The sequence below is a fragment of the Centruroides sculpturatus genome, unplaced genomic scaffold (genome assembly GCF_000671375.1).
Source record: "Centruroides sculpturatus isolate CEXI.00-Female unplaced genomic scaffold, Cexi_2.0 scaffold1118, whole genome shotgun sequence".
NCBI lineage: Eukaryota > Metazoa > Arthropoda > Arachnida > Scorpiones > Buthidae > Centruroides > Centruroides sculpturatus.
The window spans coordinates 56,476-77,732 of record NW_019385413.1 but is presented as its reverse complement, the minus strand read 5'-3'; the positions used below and the strand labels follow the sequence as shown (position 1 = coordinate 77,732).

The window sequence follows — 21,257 nt, the reverse complement described above, 5'->3', positions numbered from 1 at the left end:
TCTAATTGTTTAAATAAGTTAGAATAAAAACAATATTCTAACATACTAAAAAATAAAATTAAGATAAATTATGATAAACAAGACATTAAAAACAATTCTTTTTCTAAAACCAGACAAGGAATACAAGTACAGCACCACAATACTTTAATCCAGTCCCGCACTAGGTTCAGTCTTAGAAGAAGATCAAAAACATTACTTTTTCTAGTAAATTAACCTGGTATGGACTAGATCAAGATATTATGGTAGCGAACAAGACATTATAATAGAAAATATGGTCATTTTAAAAATTAAGACAAAGTGAAATTATAGATCTTTCATTTGTTATTACTTTCTAAAAAGGTATATTTTACCTTCAAAAATGTAGAAACAAAATAAAAGTTTTAACAGCATATACTATATATCTGGAAATCTCTCTACCTATCCAAAAAACCTTTTTGATTCAATAGATAATTTTTAATCAAATGAATGTTTTTGACTGGCATTTTCAGGTTCTAACTACAGAACATCAATTAAACTGTGAATATTACAATTTAGAAATCATTGTAGATTGATTTGAATTTAACATTTAAATATGAAAACAATTGCATACAAAATTAACCTATAGATAAACAGAAAATGTAAGGTTTTGAAAATTCAAGTAAAGATTAATATGTACACAAATAAATAATAACCTCATACATAAATATTTGAAAATAACAGTTGTATGCTTAAGAAAGGTCACCTTTCAGGGACTAAAATTCTTGTGATACAATATCCTCCATGCATTTGATAATCCTGCAGCTGAAAATATTTGTTCTATTAAAAATTACTTGCTGGATCAAAAAGGTTTTTTTGGATAATATTATTATTATTGGCTGAATCCAGTTCTTTACTTGCAAGTTATTTTCATGTCTGCATAATTAGAAAACAATTCAAAAGGATGATAAGATTATGCTTAAAAATTGTCTGTTTTAATCTATAATTTATATTGCTTCATAAACGATCAATATAATTAAATATAAAACATATGCATTAATTAAAGCATATTAAATATAATCAATATTTAATATGCTTTAATTAATGCATATTAAATATAGTTTGATTATCTTAATTAATGAAACAAAATGATTACTGGATTTAAATTAGACTACTTTACCACTACTGTTAATAGTTAAATACTCATTAATTTGATACTAGAGGTAGGCATTAGGCACTGTCTCTTATTAACTATTAAAATTATACTGTGCTGATGCATATCTGGCAATGCATCAGCAAACTAAATGGCAGTTGCGAGTTTGAGTCCTGCTCCAGGCAAATTCTTTTCTTCCAGAATATTCTAAATTATTTAATAAATATTAATTTAATTACTTAAACTTTACTTATAATTATTTTATTTAATTATATCAAATTACTCTGTACTTAATTATTAATAGTAGTAGTAAAGTAGCGTGATTTAAATTCAGTAATTGTTTAGTTTTGTTATAAAATATCAGACTTTGAGGTGTTTATATTATCTTAGTTAATAATTATAAGTAATTGTTGTTATTAATAGCAACTTAAAGAAATTGGGTAAGAAAATTGATTATAAATATTAATTTTAATTTATCTGCAGGTTGAATTTAATATATTTTTAAATTGTTTTTCAGAAAAGCAAAGAACCCAATGCAGTTTTAGAAACTGGTAAGTAATATTTAATTTTCAAGTTTTTGAAACAATGAATTTATTGAAAACAATTGGTCAATTTTTTTGGAAAAATAAAATAGAAACAAGTCAGATTTTGCTTACGTAAATGCTTAAGTAAAAGTTTATAATGTACAGTACAGTACGATAAAAAATACATATAAAACTTAATACATTTTAAAAGAAAAATATTTGTTTTAATGGAGTTTAAAAAATAACAAGTTCTGGTTTTTGGACTTATATCTATTGTCTAGAACACTACAACACTGTTACCAATGGTCAGATAGCCAAGTTGGTAAAGGCATCAGTTTATTGCTCTGCAGATCAGGATTTGATTTCTAGGTTATAAACTTCAGAATTTTTCGTGGACTGTTGAGTTGTATTCCTCACCATTGTTCCCATGTACATTGTCAATCTGAGAAAAGTCCATGGTATGATTGAAAAGACCCTCTTACAAGGGAACTGTCAGAGTGTCTTCTAATAAATTTTAATAAAATTTAGTTAATAACTACGTTAAAAGTATACAAACTCTATTTTAAATTTGTAGCATTCACTAAAAGTGTTGATCAGAGTTATTAGCAATCAAATGTTGCACTACTTTATAGTAGTTTAACACAATTATGCAAATTTTTAGAAGTGAAAGAGTCGCGGAGGAAGACGGCAATATTACATATAGAATAAATTCTGGAATTTTCAAAAATGGTTGAAGAATTAATAAAATTTTGTATACTTTTAACATAATTATTAACTAAATTTTATTAATTCGTCAACCATTTTTGAAAATTTTACAATTTATTCTAAATGTAATATCGCCGTCTTCCTCCGCGACTCTTTCACTTCTAAAAATTTGCATAATTGTGTTAAACTACTATAAAGTAGTGCAACATTTGATTGCTAATAACTCTGATCAACACTTTTAGTGAATGCTACAAATTTAAAATAGAGTTTATATACTTTTAACAAAGTTATTAACTAAATTTTATTAAAATTTATTGGAAGACACTCCGACAGTTCCCTTGTTAGTGTCAAAAATGTAGGGGAAAAATACACTATTACCAACAGAATTTCTTTGCTTATTTCTCTGTTCTCACAGTCATTTGTAAGAAAGTTACCAAATATTATCGTGTAACCATATTATCATTTATAACATATATGTTATACAGTAGATGATAATCCTTATGGGCTAGCCTTAAACTAGACCATTATATAATACTATTACTTTGATAATGTTTATTATGAATGTGTGTTGTAAGAAAATGTTTATTTGTGTAGTATGAAATGTTTTGTCTTCCAGGATAATCCTTATCCTGGAAGACAAAACATTTCATACTACACAAATAAACATTTTGATGTTGTCCGTGTATCTCTTATAAGTAATGATCTTTGGTAAGAATAATGGTAGAGCTTTTTGTTCCAATTGACATACAACCATTTCATTGAGGGGGCTACCCATGGGCACCCTAGCTTTTGGGGCAAGTAAGTGATATTAAACTGAAAGAGGAGAAACATGTCATATGTGCCAATTCTAAGATTTGCTAGTGATGAACAGACACTTCAATTTTCTGAAATAATAAATCCCAGAAAGTACAGTAGCTTCATCAACGGAAATAGATATGAAATCAAAAATTGTTACAGGAACAGTATTGGTCAGTTCCATTTGCTGTAAGAAATCAACCTGATCAGTGGAATTAGTGATTGTGAATGTACAGTCACTTAACCATGAATTTTAAAATATACGATGTACAATCTCTCTTATGAACAGTTAAGTAACTTGACCCTCCTCAGTGAACCTATGAAGTGGTTGTACATCAATTAGAACAAAAAGTTTTACCAAAGAACATTAGTTATAAGAGATATGTGGGCAACATCTTTATCTTATAGAAGATAAAACCAGATATAAACATTTTCTTACAATACATGAATGATAACACTATGAGCTAGTCCTTAAACTAGACCAGTCAAGAGATACAGGGGCTCAGTTTTTAGTTCTCAGCATTATGTAATTTTTTTGGGCATTTCTGATGATTGATGGATATGAGTTCAAAAGACCTAAAACTTATTGTTTTTGTATGTTTCGTGTATAGTTTACTTTCAAAAAGTAAATTTAAAAAACTCAGCTTTCTATTGTGACATATGTTGTTTTGGATCAAAATGTTTCTTTGGTTTTTTGCTAGATAATAATGATGCAAACACAACATAATATAACATTACAAATAAATGTTGGAGTTAAACTCCGCCATAGTACAGTTTTTTAAAACTGACATTTTTTATCATAGTTGAATGGTCATCATTGGGCTTCCTAATAGAAGCACCAAAGTTCCGAAATAGAATTAGAACAAAAATCATTTAAAATTACAAAATATTCAGCAACTGTTAGATTTTAAATATTGATAGAACACTTATGCTGTTGGTTCATTTAAAATATTTCTTGGAACCGTCTGTACCATATTTTAAATTATGTACAAAAAATTAGCTTGAACAGTAATTTTAAAATCAAATACCATTGAACTATAACTGCTGGATGTTAGACTGTGCAAGAAAATATTAGAGCTTTGCAATGAAAAGATCCAAAACAGATCACAAATTAGCAATAACGTATGATCTAAAACTACAATAAAAGTTACAAAAAATTATTAATTTTTGATTTATTTTGGTTTGTTGATTGATTGTCATCAAATGAATATATTTTTAGATGGTAATATGCTTTTATATTTTTAAATTTAATATATTAAATTAGATAGTCAATAGTTTTTATTAATTTTTATTTATAATAATTGTGTATTTTTGTAACAGATTATTCAGAAACCCTCATAACGGACCTTCAAGGTTACTTAAGATCTGAATATCGCAATAGACAAGCTTGGATATGTACTCAGCCTTGGATTTCTGATAAAGAATGTCATATTAGTGATTTCTTTGTTCCGCTAGATATTAATCCAGTGATGTTAAATGATCAAGGATGGTTTATCGATAGGAATACAGTGGTGTCCATCGAAGAACTCTTTCAGAATGACAGACGCTTTCATCCTTCAAAACGCATCCTAATTCAAGGAGAATCTGGTTCCGGAAAAAGCACCTTATTGAGAAAATTAGCATTGGACTGGGCTATGCAAAAAGATGGTTATCTTTCTCATTTCACATTGGTTTTTCTTTTACAGTTAAAGTACATGGATTTGGATATAGATGATGCTTTGAAAGATCAAATATTATTAACAAATTTTGAAGAAAGTTATAAAGGAGGTATTATTTGGGATTATATAAGAAAACATCAGCATGAAGTATTATTTCTTTTAGATGGTTTTGATGAAATGCCATACGAGTATAAAAAAACAGGTACTTTTGATAGATTGTGTAAGGGCATTACAATTCCTGAAGCATGTGTTGTCATTACTTGCAGACCACATGCTATGACAGAGATAATAAAACATTGTGACAAAAAATTTGCCGTTAAAGGATTTAATCAGAAAAGCAGTGATAAGTTTGTTTCTCGTTTTATTCAAAGACAGTTTAAAACAGATGATGATAATACAAAACCTTTTGGAGAATTTTTATTGGAGTTTTTATCTTGCGGTAAACCTGTCATCATTAAATCTTTAACAGAAAATCCATTAACTTTAAATCTGTTGTGTACTTTGTTAAAGGAAAAATATATTTTAAATAATGTTAATAATTCGTCAAAACTGACAACTGGCATATACTTAGGCATTTGTCAGTGTTTTTATCAAAGAACTTTATTAAGAAAGCAAATGAATTGTGAAAATAATTTTTTTGAAAGACTGTTCAAAGAGTTGGGACGTCTATGCTTGAAAGCTGTGAAAACTAAACAGTGTATCATTCAAGTGAATGATTTTGATTTTTGTTTTTCGAAAAATTTCTTGCACGACATTGGTCTTTTCCAGCAGACAGATAATGGCTGTATAGAATTATTACATCAATCATTTATGGATTTCCTTGCAGCATTTTATTTAAAAATGCAATGTTTAGATGATATTCAGGGTTTCAAAAAAGAAATATGCGATATAGTCACAGAAAGTAATGTTGGTTCACTTATGCTGCCACTTGAAGTGTTTATATTTCTTTGTGGTTTATTGCAAGAAAGGGCTCATATATTTTTCAATAGTCTTCCTAAAGATATATATTGTAGATTAAATTCTCATGAATTAGTTAACCATTTGTCATATTTAATCCAGGAATGTGGTAATAGTGATGAAAATATGCTAGCAATACAAAAATTCTTTCCGGAACATCTTATACTAGATCGCATTCTTACTCTTCACGCTTTTACAAATATAATTCCTGGTCTTAGTTTAATTCTATCCCACAAACATTGCACTGTGAAAAGTATTGTGATATCATCCGATACTATTCTTAGTTGCTGTTTAAATGGAAGAGATGCGTTCTATCAACTTCTTGGGGGTCTGTGTCGAAACAAATCTATAAAATCTGTAGATGTGAGAATGTTCACGTCATTTGGAAATTTTGAAAATTTTTCAAATAGAGAAAACATCAAATATGCATTTAGAGAACTCTGTAAATTTGGCTTGTCTGATAAGGAATTAATTAGTTTGAGTATGAAATGTGATTTCAGTTTTGAAGACATTGCTCAAGAAGTTTATGAACTGTTGAAATCTCACACAACACTGCAAAATATACGTTTAGTATCTACAAATAAAGACTTGAGCACAGAATCAATGGCCTTAGAAAGGATTTTAGATGCACTAAAGAATAATTCAAATATTGAGAGTTTAAGTCTTACAGGCTTTTATTATCATCATAATTCATGGAATAAATTTGAATCTATTTTGGAAAATTATGGATTAAAACACCTAGAACTCTCCATTACACAAGAAATAAATTTAATTGAAAAAATGAAAAAATGTTTAGACAGTATCAGTCAACATTCGCTGACTTATGTTTCTGCTTTGGATAGTATGTTTAAGTCATTTAGCACTAAAACTTGTGCTTTAGAGAGTTTGGATTTTATAGGAACTTTATTATCTTCGTCGGATATTATAAATTTATCAGAAGCTTTGGAATGCAATACAAGTATTAAATCACTAAAACTATTTAATTCTTGCACCAAATTTAAACATCTTCATCCTCTTATATCTACTATATTGAAATCATCCATTACAGATTTATTTATTGGTAGCAGTGCTTATCTGAATGCCAAAGACAAATCCGTCCATCTACTCAGTAGATTATTAACAAAAGAAAACCTTGTTAAACTTTCCTTTTCTGGAATTAAATTTTGCATTCTAGATTATGACTTACTGAAGAGTTTGGCAAAAAATTTTAGTATAAGTTGTGTGAAAACATTACATTTTATACAGTGTTCAATCATTTTAAGCTATAAAAGCAATGCCAATATCAAAACACCACTAATGCCTGATTATAAATATACAAAAGAACTGTTACCAATAAAAATGAACAATTTGGAAAGTCTACACTTACATTTATCTGTTAATGTGAATAATTTTCAAGAGAGCTGGGTTAAACAAATTGAAAGTTTTAAAAATGCCCTTAACTTGAAAGAACTAAATGTTACTGGTGATTCAACTGTAATTGAAGATAGTTTATTTGAACAGATTTGTTCATGCCTATTGAACTTCAAGCACTTGGAGAAATTAACATTACAGAGTTGCTGTTTCAAAATTGATGATGACAACATATGCTTAAATGCATATAAATTACTAACTATACAACTTCATTTAAAGTGGATTGAATTCAAAGGATGTTGCTTTGAATCTAACAGTTCCAAAAAATCATTTTTTTCTCAACTTGCCATAATCACATTGAATACTCAGCATATTTGCGACTTCTTATTTAGTTGGGTAAATTTGTTTGGAAATTCTCCCTTAATCAATGGCTTTGTCTCGGAGTTTTTCTCATCTCTCAAAATCAATCATTCCATAAGAATCCATGTTAAAAACTGGCCCAAAGATCTTATAAATAACATTTACATACTGTGCAACAACTGCCAACATTTGAAGATTAACATAATTTGGGATAAAATGCATGAAGTGGATTGTCTTCTTCTTAACCCATTACATTGATGAATTAATCATTACAATTATTATTAGGTTGTGAAATTATTAGTTATCTCTACTTCATATTACAGTATATACAATAAGCTGTTAATGATTGAGATGTGAAGATAAATCAAGAATCAAACCAAAGTTGCTAACACAGCTTTGGCTGAATTCATACTTTTGTATAGTGTATAAGTAAGATGTTTGCTATTTCTTAAATTATCTAAACTAAACTAAGTTAATCTCTGCTGTGAAGAAATTGAAGCTAATTAAAAAATCAGGTTTGTAGATTTATTGTTTTCAATAAATCCATCTACCCGATTTTTTAATTAATGCCAAATGGTCTATCATATTACTGTGCTATAATAGGTTAATTAATTACAGCCTGGTAATATAGCATTAAGAAAATTCTAGTTACTAATTACTAGTACTAACTGTTCTTTTCTTAGTTAGTAACTACAATTTTTCTATACAAAGGCAGAATCAATTAAATTTATTTATTCTCCTAAATAGCAGTACAGAAATGAAATTAAACAAGCACAAAGATAAAATTTACAAACTTAACATTTATTTAGTTAAACTTAGCTAACATTATCCCTGATAATTCTGCAACTCTTCATTATCTGTTCTCCTTATTCTTCATTTATTCTCTTTCTGTTCTCTTGTGATCACATACCAAATTTTTTGGGAGTGATTTCCCTTAAAGGAATATTTATCTTCCTAATATCTCTGTTGTTATGAACACAAGCCCAAACTCCTAAACTATTGAATTATTTGTGTGTTATATTAAGGTAATCCAACATAAGGTTTATGATAGGCAATTGATTCAGGCTTTGGTTGTGTTGTACATATATTACTGTATACATTCCATGCAAACATGGAGTTTTGCCATATTTTCAGTGGTTAAAATTTTTTAATAAACTTTAAGTGCGTCAACTAGATGTTAATACCTATAAACCAGCAAAATAAAAGAAATAAAATGTAAACAAACATTTTTTTGCATTTATTGGTATTTACATCTAGTTGAGGTTAACTATAATAATTTATACAGTATTTTCATAGAGATTGCATTTATAAGTGCCTTTATAAATAAATATGTAAAACCAGTATATATGAAAAGTAACTGTATATTAAANCTTATCAATTTTTGAATATATTAATATTAAATTTGTTTTTTAAATAAAAAAAAGTTTTATCATCCAGCAAAATTTTAAAAATATTAATGTTCCATGTAATAAAGTATACAAATAGTGTTGCACAGTTTCAGAAAGGTTGAGAACCACTGTATTAAACTGTAGTTTAGAATGTTTTATCTTTAACTTAATGATATGAATTACTATATTATGAATTATTTTAAGAAGTAAATTTATACAGCATAATCTCTTATTTTTATGAAATTCTAGCTTTTTACAATATTCTGGCTAAAATTATCTTCTTCTTAATACTGGAATAAATCACAAATCACATACATATTTTAAATAACGTTTAAAGTCAGTAACAAAAATTTCATTAATTTAAAGACCTGAGGCAAATCTTGGTCAAGGTTGAAAACATTTGTCAAAAGTTTTTTACAGTAACAAATTTTTATTACCAGACTTAATATTCTGGCTTATGAAGAAAGCAAAAGAATTACATTAATATCAGGTGTAGTAAGATCTGATTTCTTGAAAAATTTCAATGAATTACATGTGTTATTCTTATTGATAATATATGTAATTAGTCCTTCATATACCGTAGAAACTTCTTATTAAATGAAATTAAAAAATAAACCTATATATCATATTTATTCAAATAAACAGCATAGTTGAAAATCTGACTGATTAATTTCAAATTATTTAATATTGTTTTATTAACTACATTGCACTTGAAATAATGTTTGATGTATGGAATTAATTGCAACATAAGTCAATTAATTTATCAATTAATAATAGAAAAATGCAACCACCAGAAAATATTAGTCATTGTGCCTATTTGCTCAGAATGATATCAGTACAGAACTGCCAAGAAAGTATATAATTCATATTAAAAAAAGATACATTAAATTACTAGGAAGGCTCTATAAAACAATTTTAAAAAATACCCAATGATGATTAGTTAACAATTATAATACAATTATATATTCCTGATTTAGTCATTTATTGTTAATTTGGCAGTTGTTCCATTATGATTTGTGAACATACATTACCAATCTATGTTTACAAAGATGTTACATAAAATTCAAAGCTATTCATTCCAATAAAATAAAACGTCAACAGCACACCGTGATATATAACAACTAACCTCTAAAAACCAACACAGTTCATTTTCTCAAAAAATACAATATCACAAACGTTTTTGAACATAAAGTTCTTCCTCAGGTGAGAAACGGATGAAAAATTGAACAAAATTCGATGGAATAAAATTTTTGAATTGTAAATATCAACAACTCATAGCCCAAGTAGTAAATACATCACGATCAAATACAAAACGATCGCCTAAATATCGGGCTATAAGCCGTATTATAGCCCGATATTTAGGCGATCGTTTGGTGATGTATTTTTGAATTGTTTTACGCTCCTCTTTCAGAAAGTGTTCCATCGAATTTTATTCAATTTTTTGTCCATTTCTCACCTGAGAAAGAACTTTATGTTCGAAAACATTTGTGATATTGTATATTTTTGGAGAAAACGCACCGGTATTGGTTTTTAGAGGTTAGTTGCTATTCATTCTGTCTAATTGTTTAAATAAGTTAGAATAAAAACAATATTCTAACATACTAAAAAATAAAATTAAGATAAATTATGATAAACAAGACATTAAAAACAATTCTTTTTCTAAAACCAGACAAGGAATACAAGTACAGCACCACAATACTTTAATCCAGTCCCGCACTAGGTTCAGTCTTAGAAGAAGATCAAAAACATTACTTTTTCTAGTAAATTAACCTGGTATGGACTAGATCAAGATATTATGGTAGCGAACAAGACATTATAATAGAAAATATGGTCATTTTAAAAATTAAGACAAAGTGAAATTATAGATCTTTCATTTGTTATTACTTTCTAAAAAGGTATATTTTACCTTCAAAAATGTAGAAACAAAATAAAAGTTTTAACAGCATATACTATATATCTGGAAATCTCTCTACCTATCCAAAAAACCTTTTTGATTCAATAGATAATTTTTAATCAAATGAATGTTTTTGACTGGCATTTTCAGGTTCTAACTACAGAACATCAATTAAACTGTGAATATTACAATTTAGAAATCATTGTAGATTGATTTGAATTTAACATTTAAATATGAAAACAATTGCATACAAAATTAACCTATAGATAAACAGAAAATGTAAGGTTTTGAAAATTCAAGTAAAGATTAATATGTACACAAATAAATAATAACCTCATACATAAATATTTGAAAATAACAGTTGTATGCTTAAGAAAGGTCACCTTTCAGGGACTAAAATTCTTGTGATACAATATCCTCCATGCATTTGATAATCCTGCAGCTGAAAATATTTGTTCTATTAAAAATTACTTGCTGGATCAAAAAGGTTTTTTTGGATAATATTATTATTATTGGCTGAATCCAGTTCTTTACTTGCAAGTTATTTTCATGTCTGCATAATTAGAAAACAATTCAAAAGGATGATAAGATTATGCTTAAAAATTGTCTGTTTTAATCTATAATTTATATTGCTTCATAAACGATCAATATAATTAAATATAAAACATATGCATTAATTAAAGCATATTAAATATAATCAATATTTAATATGCTTTAATTAATGCATATTAAATATAGTTTGATTATCTTAATTAATGAAACAAAATGATTACTGGATTTAAATTAGACTACTTTACCACTACTGTTAATAGTTAAATACTCATTAATTTGATACTAGAGGTAGGCATTAGGCACTGTCTCTTATTAACTATTAAAATTATACTGTGCTGATGCATATCTGGCAATGCATCAGCAAACTAAATGGCAGTTGCGAGTTTGAGTCCTGCTCCAGGCAAATTCTTTTCTTCCAGAATATTCTAAATTATTTAATAAATATTAATTTAATTACTTAAACTTTACTTATAATTATTTTATTTAATTATATCAAATTACTCTGTACTTAATTATTAATAGTAGTAGTAAAGTAGCGTGATTTAAATTCAGTAATTGTTTAGTTTTGTTATAAAATATCAGACTTTGAGGTGTTTATATTATCTTAGTTAATAATTATAAGTAATTGTTGTTATTAATAGCAACTTAAAGAAATTGGGTAAGAAAATTGATTATAAATATTAATTTTAATTTATCTGCAGGTTGAATTTAATATATTTTTAAATTGTTTTTCAGAAAAGCAAAGAACCCAATGCAGTTTTAGAAACTGGTAAGTAATATTTAATTTTCAAGTTTTTGAAACAATGAATTTATTGAAAACAATTGGTCAATTTTTTTGGAAAAATAAAATAGAAACAAGTCAGATTTTGCTTACGTAAATGCTTAAGTAAAAGTTTATAATGTACAGTACAGTACGATAAAAAATACATATAAAACTTAATACATTTTAAAAGAAAAATATTTGTTTTAATGGAGTTTAAAAAATAACAAGTTCTGGTTTTTGGACTTATATCTATTGTCTAGAACACTACAACACTGTTACCAATGGTCAGATAGCCAAGTTGGTAAAGGCATCAGTTTATTGCTCTGCAGATCAGGATTTGATTTCTAGGTTATAAACTTCAGAATTTTTCGTGGACTGTTGAGTTGTATTCCTCACCATTGTTCCCATGTACATTGTCAATCTGAGAAAAGTCCATGGTATGATTGAAAAGACCCTCTTACAAGGGAACTGTCAGAGTGTCTTCTAATAAATTTTAATAAAATTTAGTTAATAACTACGTTAAAAGTATATAAACTCTATTTTAAATTTGTAGCATTCACTAAAAGTGTTGATCAGAGTTATTAGCAATCAAATGTTGCACTACTTTATAGTAGTTTAACACAATTATGCAAATTTTTAGAAGTGAAAGAGTCGCGGAGGAAGACGGCAATATTACATATAGAATAAATTCTGGAATTTTCAAAAATGGTTGAAGAATTAATAAAATTTTGTATACTTTTAACATAATTATTAACTAAATTTTATTAATTCTTCAACCATTTTTGAAAATTCCAGAATTTATTCTAAATGTAATATCGCCGTCTTCCTCCGCGACCCTTTCACTTCTAAAAATTTGCATAATTGTGTTAAACTACTATAAAGTAGTGCAACATTTGATTGCTAATAACTCTGATCAACACTTTTAATGAATGCTACAAATTTAAAATAGAGTTTATATACTTTTAACAAAGTTATTAACTAAATTTTATTAAAATTTATTGGAAGACACTCCGACAGTTCCCTTGTTAGTGTCAAAAATGTAGGGGAAAAATACACTATTACCAACAGAATTTCTTTGCTTATTTCTCTGTTCTCACAGTCATTTGTAAGAAAGTTACCAAATATTATCGTGTAACCATATTATCATTTATAACATATATGTTATACAGTAGATGATAATCCTTATGGGCTAGCCTTAAACTAGACCATTATATAATACTATTACTTTGGTAATGTTTATTATGAATGTGTGTTGTAAGAAAATGTTTATTTGTGTAGTATGAAATGTTTTGTCTTCCAGGATAATCCTTATCCTGGAAGACAAAACATTTCATACTACACAAATAAACATTTTGATGTTGTCCGTGTATCTCTTATAAGTAATGATCTTTGGTAAGAATAATGGTAGAGCTTTTTGTTCCAATTGACATACAACCATTTCATTGAGGGGGCTACCCATGGGCACCCTAGCTTTTGGGGCAAGTAAGTGATATTAAACTGAAAGAGGAGAAACATGTCATATGTGCCAATTCTAAGATTTGCTAGTGATGAACAGACACTTCAATTTTCTGAAATAATAAATCCCAGAAAGTACAGTAGCTTCATCAACGGAAATAGATATGAAATCAAAAATTGTTACAGGAACAGTATTGGTCAGTTCCATTTGCTGTAAGAAATCAACCTGATCAGTGGAATTAGTGATTGTGAATGTACAGTCACTTAACCATGAATTTTAAAATATACGATGTACAATCTCTCTTATGAACAGTTAAGTAACTTGACCCTCCTCAGTGAACCTATGAAGTGGTTGTACATCAATTAGAACAAAAAGTTTTACCAAAGAACATTAGTTATAAGAGATATGTGGGCAACATCTTTATCTTATAGAAGATAAAACCAGATATAAACATTTTCTTACAATACATGAATGATAACACTATGAGCTAGTCCTTAAACTAGACCAGTCAAGAGATACAGGGGCTCAGTTTTTAGTTCTCAGCATTATGTAATTTTTTTGGGCATTTCTGATGATTGATGGATATGAGTTCAAAAGACCTAAAACTTATTGTTTTTGTATGTTTCGTGTATAGTTTACTTTCAAAAAGTAAATTTAAAAAACTCAGCTTTCTATTGTGACATATGTTGTTTTGGATCAAAATGTTTCTTTGGTTTTTTGCTAGATAATAATGATGCAAACACAACATAATATAACATTACAAATAAATGTTGGAGTTAAACTCCGCCATAGTACAGTTTTTTAAAACTGACATTTTTTATCATAGTTGAATGGTCATCATTGGGCTTCCTAATAGAAGCACCAAAGTTCCGAAATAGAATTAGAACAAAAATCATTTAAAATTACAAAATATTCAGCAACTGTTAGATTTTAAATATTGATAGAACACTTATGCTGTTGGTTCATTTAAAATATTTCTTGGAACCGTCTGTACCATATTTTAAATTATGTACAAAAAATTAGCTTGAACAGTAATTTTAAAATCAAATACCATTGAACTATAACTGCTGGATGTTAGACTGTGCAAGAAAATATTAGAGCTTTGCAATGAAAAGATCCAAAACAGATCACAAATTAGCAATAACGTATGATCTAAAACTACAATAAAAGTTACAAAAAATTATTAATTTTTGATTTATTTTGGTTTGTTGATTGATTGTCATCAAATGAATATATTTTTAGATGGTAATATGCTTTTATATTTTTAAATTTAATATATTAAATTAGATAGTCAATAGTTTTTATTAATTTTTATTTATAATAATTGTGTATTTTTGTAACAGATTATTCAGAAACCCTCATAACGGACCTTCAAGGTTACTTAAGATCTGAATATCGCAATAGACAAGCTTGGATATGTACTCAGCCTTGGATTTCTGATAAAGAATGTCATATTAGTGATTTCTTTGTTCCGCTAGATATTAATCCAGTGATGTTAAATGATCAAGGATGGTTTATCGATAGGAATACAGTGGTGTCCATCGAAGAACTCTTTCAGAATGACAGACGCTTTCATCCTTCAAAACGCATCCTAATTCAAGGAGAATCTGGTTCCGGAAAAAGCACCTTATTGAGAAAATTAGCATTGGACTGGGCTATGCAAAAAGATGGTTATCTTTCTCATTTCACATTGGTTTTTCTTTTACAGTTAAAGTACATGGATTTGGATATAGATGATGCTTTGAAAGATCAAATATTATTAACAAATTTTGAAGAAAGTTATAAAGGAGGTATTATTTGGGATTATATAAGAAAACATCAGCATGAAGTATTATTTCTTTTAGATGGTTTTGATGAAATGCCATACGAGTATAAAAAAACAGGTACTTTTGATAGATTGTGTAAGGGCATTACAATTCCCGAAGCATGTGTTGTCATTACTTGCAGACCACATGCTATGACAGAGATAATAAAACATTGTGACAAAAAATTTGCCGTTAAAGGATTTAATCAGAAAAGCAGTGATAAGTTTGTTTCTCGTTTTATTCAAAGACAGTTTAAAACAGATGATGATAATACAAAACCTTTTGGAGAATTTTTATTGGAGTTTTTATCTTGCGGTAAACCTGTCATCATTAAATCTTTAACAGAAAATCCATTAACTTTAAATCTGTTGTGTACTTTGTTAAAGGAAAAATATATTTTAAATAATGTTAATAATTCGTCAAAACTGACAACTGGCATATACTTAGGCATTTGTCAGTGTTTTTATCAAAGAACTTTATTAAGAAAGCAAATGAATTGTGAAAATAATTTTTTTGAAAGACTGTTCAAAGAGTTGGGACGTCTATGCTTGAAAGCTGTGAAAACTAAACAGTGTATCATTCAAGTGAATGATTTTGATTTTTGTTTTTCGAAAAATTTCTTGCACGACATTGGTCTTTTCCAGCAGACAGATAATGGCTGTATAGAATTATTACATCAATCATTTATGGATTTCCTTGCAGCATTTTATTTAAAAATGCAATGTTTAGATGATATTCAGGGTTTCAAAAAAGAAATATGCGATATAGTCACAGAAAGTAATGTTGGTTCACTTATGCTGCCACTTGAAGTGTTTATATTTCTTTGTGGTTTATTGCAAGAAAGGGCTCATATATTTTTCAATAGTCTTCCTAAAGATATATATTGTAGATTAAATTCTCATGAATTAGTTAACCATTTGTCATATTTAATCCAGGAATGTGGTAATAGTGATGAAAATATGCTAGCAATACAAAAATTCTTTCCGGAACATCTTATACTAGATCGCATTCTTACTCTTCACGCTTTTACAAATATAATTCCTGGTCTTAGTTTAATTCTATCCCACAAACATTGCACTGTGAAAAGTATTGTGATATCATCCGATACTATTCTTAGTTGCTGTTTAAATGGAAGAGATGCGTTCTATCAACTTCTTGGGGGTCTGTGTCGAAACAAATCTATAAAATCTGTAGATGTGAGAATGTTCACGTCATTTGGAAATTTTGAAAATTTTTCAAATAGAGAAAACATCAAATATGCATTTAGAGAACTCTGTAAATTTGGCTTGTCTGATAAGGAATTAATTAGTTTGAGTATGAAATGTGATTTCAGTTTTGAAGACATTGCTCAAGAAGTTTATGAACTGTTGAAATCTCACACAACACTGCAAAATATACGTTTAGTATCTACAAATAAAGACTTGAGCACAGAATCAATGGCCTTAGAAAGGATTTTAGATGCACTAAAGAATAATTCAAATATTGAGAGTTTAAGTCTTACAGGCTTTTATTATCATCATAATTCATGGAATAAATTTGAATCTATTTTGGAAAATTATGGATTAAAACACCTAGAACTCTCCATTACACAAGAAATAAATTTAATTGAAAAAATGAAAAAATGTTTAGACAGTATCAGTCAACATTCGCTGACTTATGTTTCTGCTTTGGATAGTATGTTTAAGTCATTTAGCACTAAAACTTGTGCTTTAGAGAGTTTGGATTTTATAGGAACTTTATTATCTTCGTCGGATATTATAAATTTATCAGAAGCTTTGGAATGCAATACAAGTATTAAATCACTAAAACTATTTAATTCTTGCACCAAATTTAAACATCTTCATCCTCTTATATCTACTATATTGAAATCATCCATTACAGATTTATTTATTGGTAGCAGTGCTTATCTGAATGCCAAAGACAAATCCGTCCATCTACTCAGTAGATTATTAACAAAAGAAAACCTTGTTAAACTTTCCTTTTCTGGAATTAAATTTTGCATTCTAGATTATGACTTACTGAAGAGTTTGGCAAAAAATTTTAGTATAAGTTGTGTGAAAACATTACATTTTATACAGTGTTCAATCATTTTAAGCTATAAAAGCAATGCCAATATCAAAACACCACTAATGCCTGATTATAAATATACAAAAGAACTGTTACCAATAAAAATGAACAATTTGGAAAGTCTACACTTACATTTATCTGTTAATGTGAATAATTTTCAAGAGAGCTGGGTTAAACAAATTGAAAGTTTTAAAAATGCCCTTAACTTGAAAGAACTAAATGTTACTGGTGATTCAACTGTAATTGAAGATAGTTTATTTGAACAGATTTGTTCATGCCTATTGAACTTCAAGCACTTGGAGAAATTAACATTACAGAGTTGCTGTTTCAAAATTGATGATGACAACATATGCTTAAATGCATATAAATTACTAACTATACAACTTCATTTAAAGTGGATTGAATTCAAAGGATGTTGCTTTGAATCTAACAGTTCCAAAAAATCATTTTTTTCTCAACTTGCCATAATCACATTGAATACTCAGCATATTTGCGACTTCTTATTTAGTTGGGTAAATTTGTTTGGAAATTCTCCCTTAATCAATGGCTTTGTCTCGGAGTTTTTCTCATCTCTCAAAATCAATCATTCCATAAGAATCCATGTTAAAAACTGGCCCAAAGATCTTATAAATAACATTTACATACTGTGCAACAACTGCCAACATTTGAAGATTAACATAATTTGGGATAAAATGCATGAAGTGGATTGTCTTCTTCTTAACCCATTACATTGATGAATTAATCATTACAATTATTATTAGGTTGTGAAATTATTAGTTATTTCTACTTCATATTACAGTATATACAATAAGCTGTTAATGATTGAGATGTGAAGATAAATCAAGAATCAAACCAAAGTTGCTAACACAGCTTTGGCTGAATTCATACTTTTGTATAGTGTATAAGTAAGATGTTTGCTATTTCTTAAATTATCTAAACTAAACTAAGTTAATCTCTGCTGTGAAGAAATTGAAGCTAATTAAAAAATCAGGTTTGTAGATTTATTGTTTTCAATAAATCCATCTACCCGATTTTTTAATTAATGCCAAATGGTCTATCATATTACTGTGCTATAATAGGTTAATTAATTACAGCCTGGTAATATAGCATTAAGAAAATTCTAGTTACTAATTACTAGTACTAACTGTTCTTTTCTTAGTTAGTAACTACAATTTTTCTATACAAAGGCAGAATCAATTAAATTTATTTATTCTCCTAAATAGCAGTACAGAAATGAAATTAAACAAGCACAAAGATAAAATTTACAAACTTAACATTTATTTAGTTAAACTTAGCTAACATTATCCCTGATAATTCTGCAACTCTTCATTATCTGTTCTCCTTATTCTTCATTTATTCTCTTTCTGTTCTCTTGTGATCACATACCAAATTTTTTGGGAGTGATTTCCCTTAAAGGAATATTTATCTTCCTAATATCTCTGTTGTTATGAACACAAGCCCAAACTCCTAAACTACTGAATTATTTGTGTGTTATATTAAGGTAATCCAACATAAGGTTTATGATAGGCAATTGATTCAGGCTTTGGTTGTGTTGTACATATATTACTGTATACATTCCATGCAAACATGGAGTTTTGCCATATTTTCAGTGGTTAAAATTTTTTAATAAACTTTAAGTGCGTCAACTAGATGTTAATACCTATAAACCAGCAAAATAAAAGAAATAAAATGTAAACAAACATTTTTTTGCATTTATTGGTATTTACATCTAGTTGAGGTTAACTATAATAATTTATACAGTATTTTCATAGAGATTGCATTTATAAGTGCCTTTATAAATAAATATGTAAAACCAGTATATATGAAAAGTAACTGTATATTAAACATTTTTCATATAATGGAAAATGGAGTGGACACAATTTATGTAAACATAAAATGAAAAGAAGAAATTAAAAAATTTCTTCATTATTTAACAATGTAAGTTTATATTAAACATTGTTAAAAATTTTTAGAGGTTTTATGATTTTAACTGAATTATAAACTACTTTGTATATTATTTTTAAATGATAAAATAATAATAATAATTCAAATATTTCTTACAATTTTTAAATGTTTATTTTTCTTTAATATGTTATTAGCTTTAAATCGTTAAAAATGTTTCTACCAAACTAAAATTATAAATGAAATATTATATGTATAACTGTTACAAATTTATATTTGATCATACTAAAATGTTGGCATTAGAAATGATTGCAGCTTATAATTAATCAAAATGGTAAATTTTATAATTATTTAATACTTTTTAAGAGAATTGGCATCATAATCAGAATATATTCAGTTTAAAACTTTTATAACAAAATTAAAAAGTGTAGATGATTTTTAAACATTAAAAAATCTTATAAAATTCTAGATAAAATCTTAAACAGTAATAAAAATTAAATAGTTAATAACTTTATGTACAGATTTTCTTAAGCAGACAAAGAACTTATAAAGTACAGTAAGTCCTCAACTTTGCACAGTTAAATTAATTATCTGAAATAACCAATTGGTGGAGATACATGGAGCCAAGCTGTATCAAACTGTAATGGAGCCAAGAAAATTGAGATCACATCAAAAAGAAAAAAAAACAGATTAATTTTATTGTGGGATACATTTGTCTTCACTAGACTGTCTCCAGTTATTATATAATTACAGATACCTACAACAATTGCAAAAAGCTTATATTCAACATTTAGCTTCAACTTAATATATATATATAAATTTATAAAAGGAAAAAAAGAAACCTGCAATATTTAACTTAATAATTAAATGTGACATGGGTATATACTGCTAACTGTTCTTACATCCACCTGGTTATAATTTCTCTAAATATATCGACAATTCATATAGACAATTCTTCATGTGACTGTGTTAACGGGGTCTGCAATATTAGTTAACAGCAATGAGTGCAAGTTAACAGCTCTTGGTGAGAATTGGTAGCTAGGATTCACTCACTCCTTTCCAAATTGCAATTAATTCTATAATAATTTTAAGATGTTCATAATATTTTCTTTCAGTAAGTTTTGTTTCTGTCTTTAATATTTTTATTGTCTTTTTTACAATTTCACACCCTTTGGAATTGCAGTGCCTGGCTACCACTGAACTCACATAATTATATTTAATTACTCTCACATGTTCAATAATGTGTATAGCAGCAACAGTAAATAATGATATTTTTAAAAAGCAGTATCTATTGGTGAAACTGGCCATCCATTAGGTGTACGTATTGTTGAACATATGAGAGCAATCAGATATAGTTAGGTTAGTTCTGGTGTTTTTGATTACTCATATTTAATTTTGGGTCCTCCAGAGTGGTAGGTTGCCTTGGCCATCTGTCCAGCTAAATATGGTCTTAGAAAATACACTGCTTGGCAAGTAAAATGCAACACCTGCAATATTTAGAGGCCTACATGGTGTTGCATTTTACTTGGCCAGAAGTATATTACTTTATTACTACTATTATCTTTGTTTACTTAAGAAAATTATACACAAGTTTATTACTGTCTAATCACTTATCACTATGAGAATTGTCATCTTTCTACCTTTTTTGTAGAACAAAAAAAGCAGAAACTTTTATACTTTCATTAAAACAAATGACTTTGTATACATATTTTAGTGCTAATAGGACAAACAAGGATTAACACACAATATTTGCTTTTGCAAATATTGAGTGTTAATCCTTGTTTGTCCTATTAGCATAGTTGACAGCACTACATGTACTTGTAGAATTTAGAAACATTAATAGTCTTAGATGTTGATTTAAATATTCATTTTATTTTGCAAGTAGGGATTTTGAAATAGTAAAGTGTATATGAGCTTTTAAAGTCTTTATCAGAATTTTAAATATATTCTGATAAAGACGTATATTCTGTATG

At 27.7% G+C, this 21,257-nt stretch overlaps 2 protein-coding genes across 4 annotated transcripts in view; both read left to right on the top strand.

Moving 5' to 3' along the window:
* Positions 1–8,806, top strand: part of LOC111638712 (NACHT, LRR and PYD domains-containing protein 9-like) — a 31,824-nt gene extending 23,018 nt beyond the window's left edge. For all 3 annotated transcript variants that reach the window (XM_023384468.1, XM_023384469.1, XM_023384470.1), the window contains 2 exons: positions 1,626–1,659; positions 4,453–8,806. In XM_023384468.1, the coding sequence (XP_023240236.1) occupies positions 1,626–1,659; positions 4,453–7,715 (3,297 nt within the window). In that variant the 3' untranslated portion in view covers positions 7,716–8,806. The remainder of the gene's footprint in view (positions 1–1,625; positions 1,660–4,452) is intronic.
* A 3,214-nt stretch (positions 8,807–12,020) lies between these two features.
* On the top strand, positions 12,021–19,336 carry LOC111638714 (NACHT, LRR and PYD domains-containing protein 9-like; the record flags this gene model as incomplete). Its single annotated transcript, XM_023384471.1, has 2 exons — positions 12,021–12,060; positions 14,854–19,336. Coding segments are annotated over 2 exons (3,303 nt in total), but the record flags the coding sequence as incomplete, so codon positions are not given.
* Between the last annotated feature and the right edge of the window lie 1,921 nt (positions 19,337–21,257).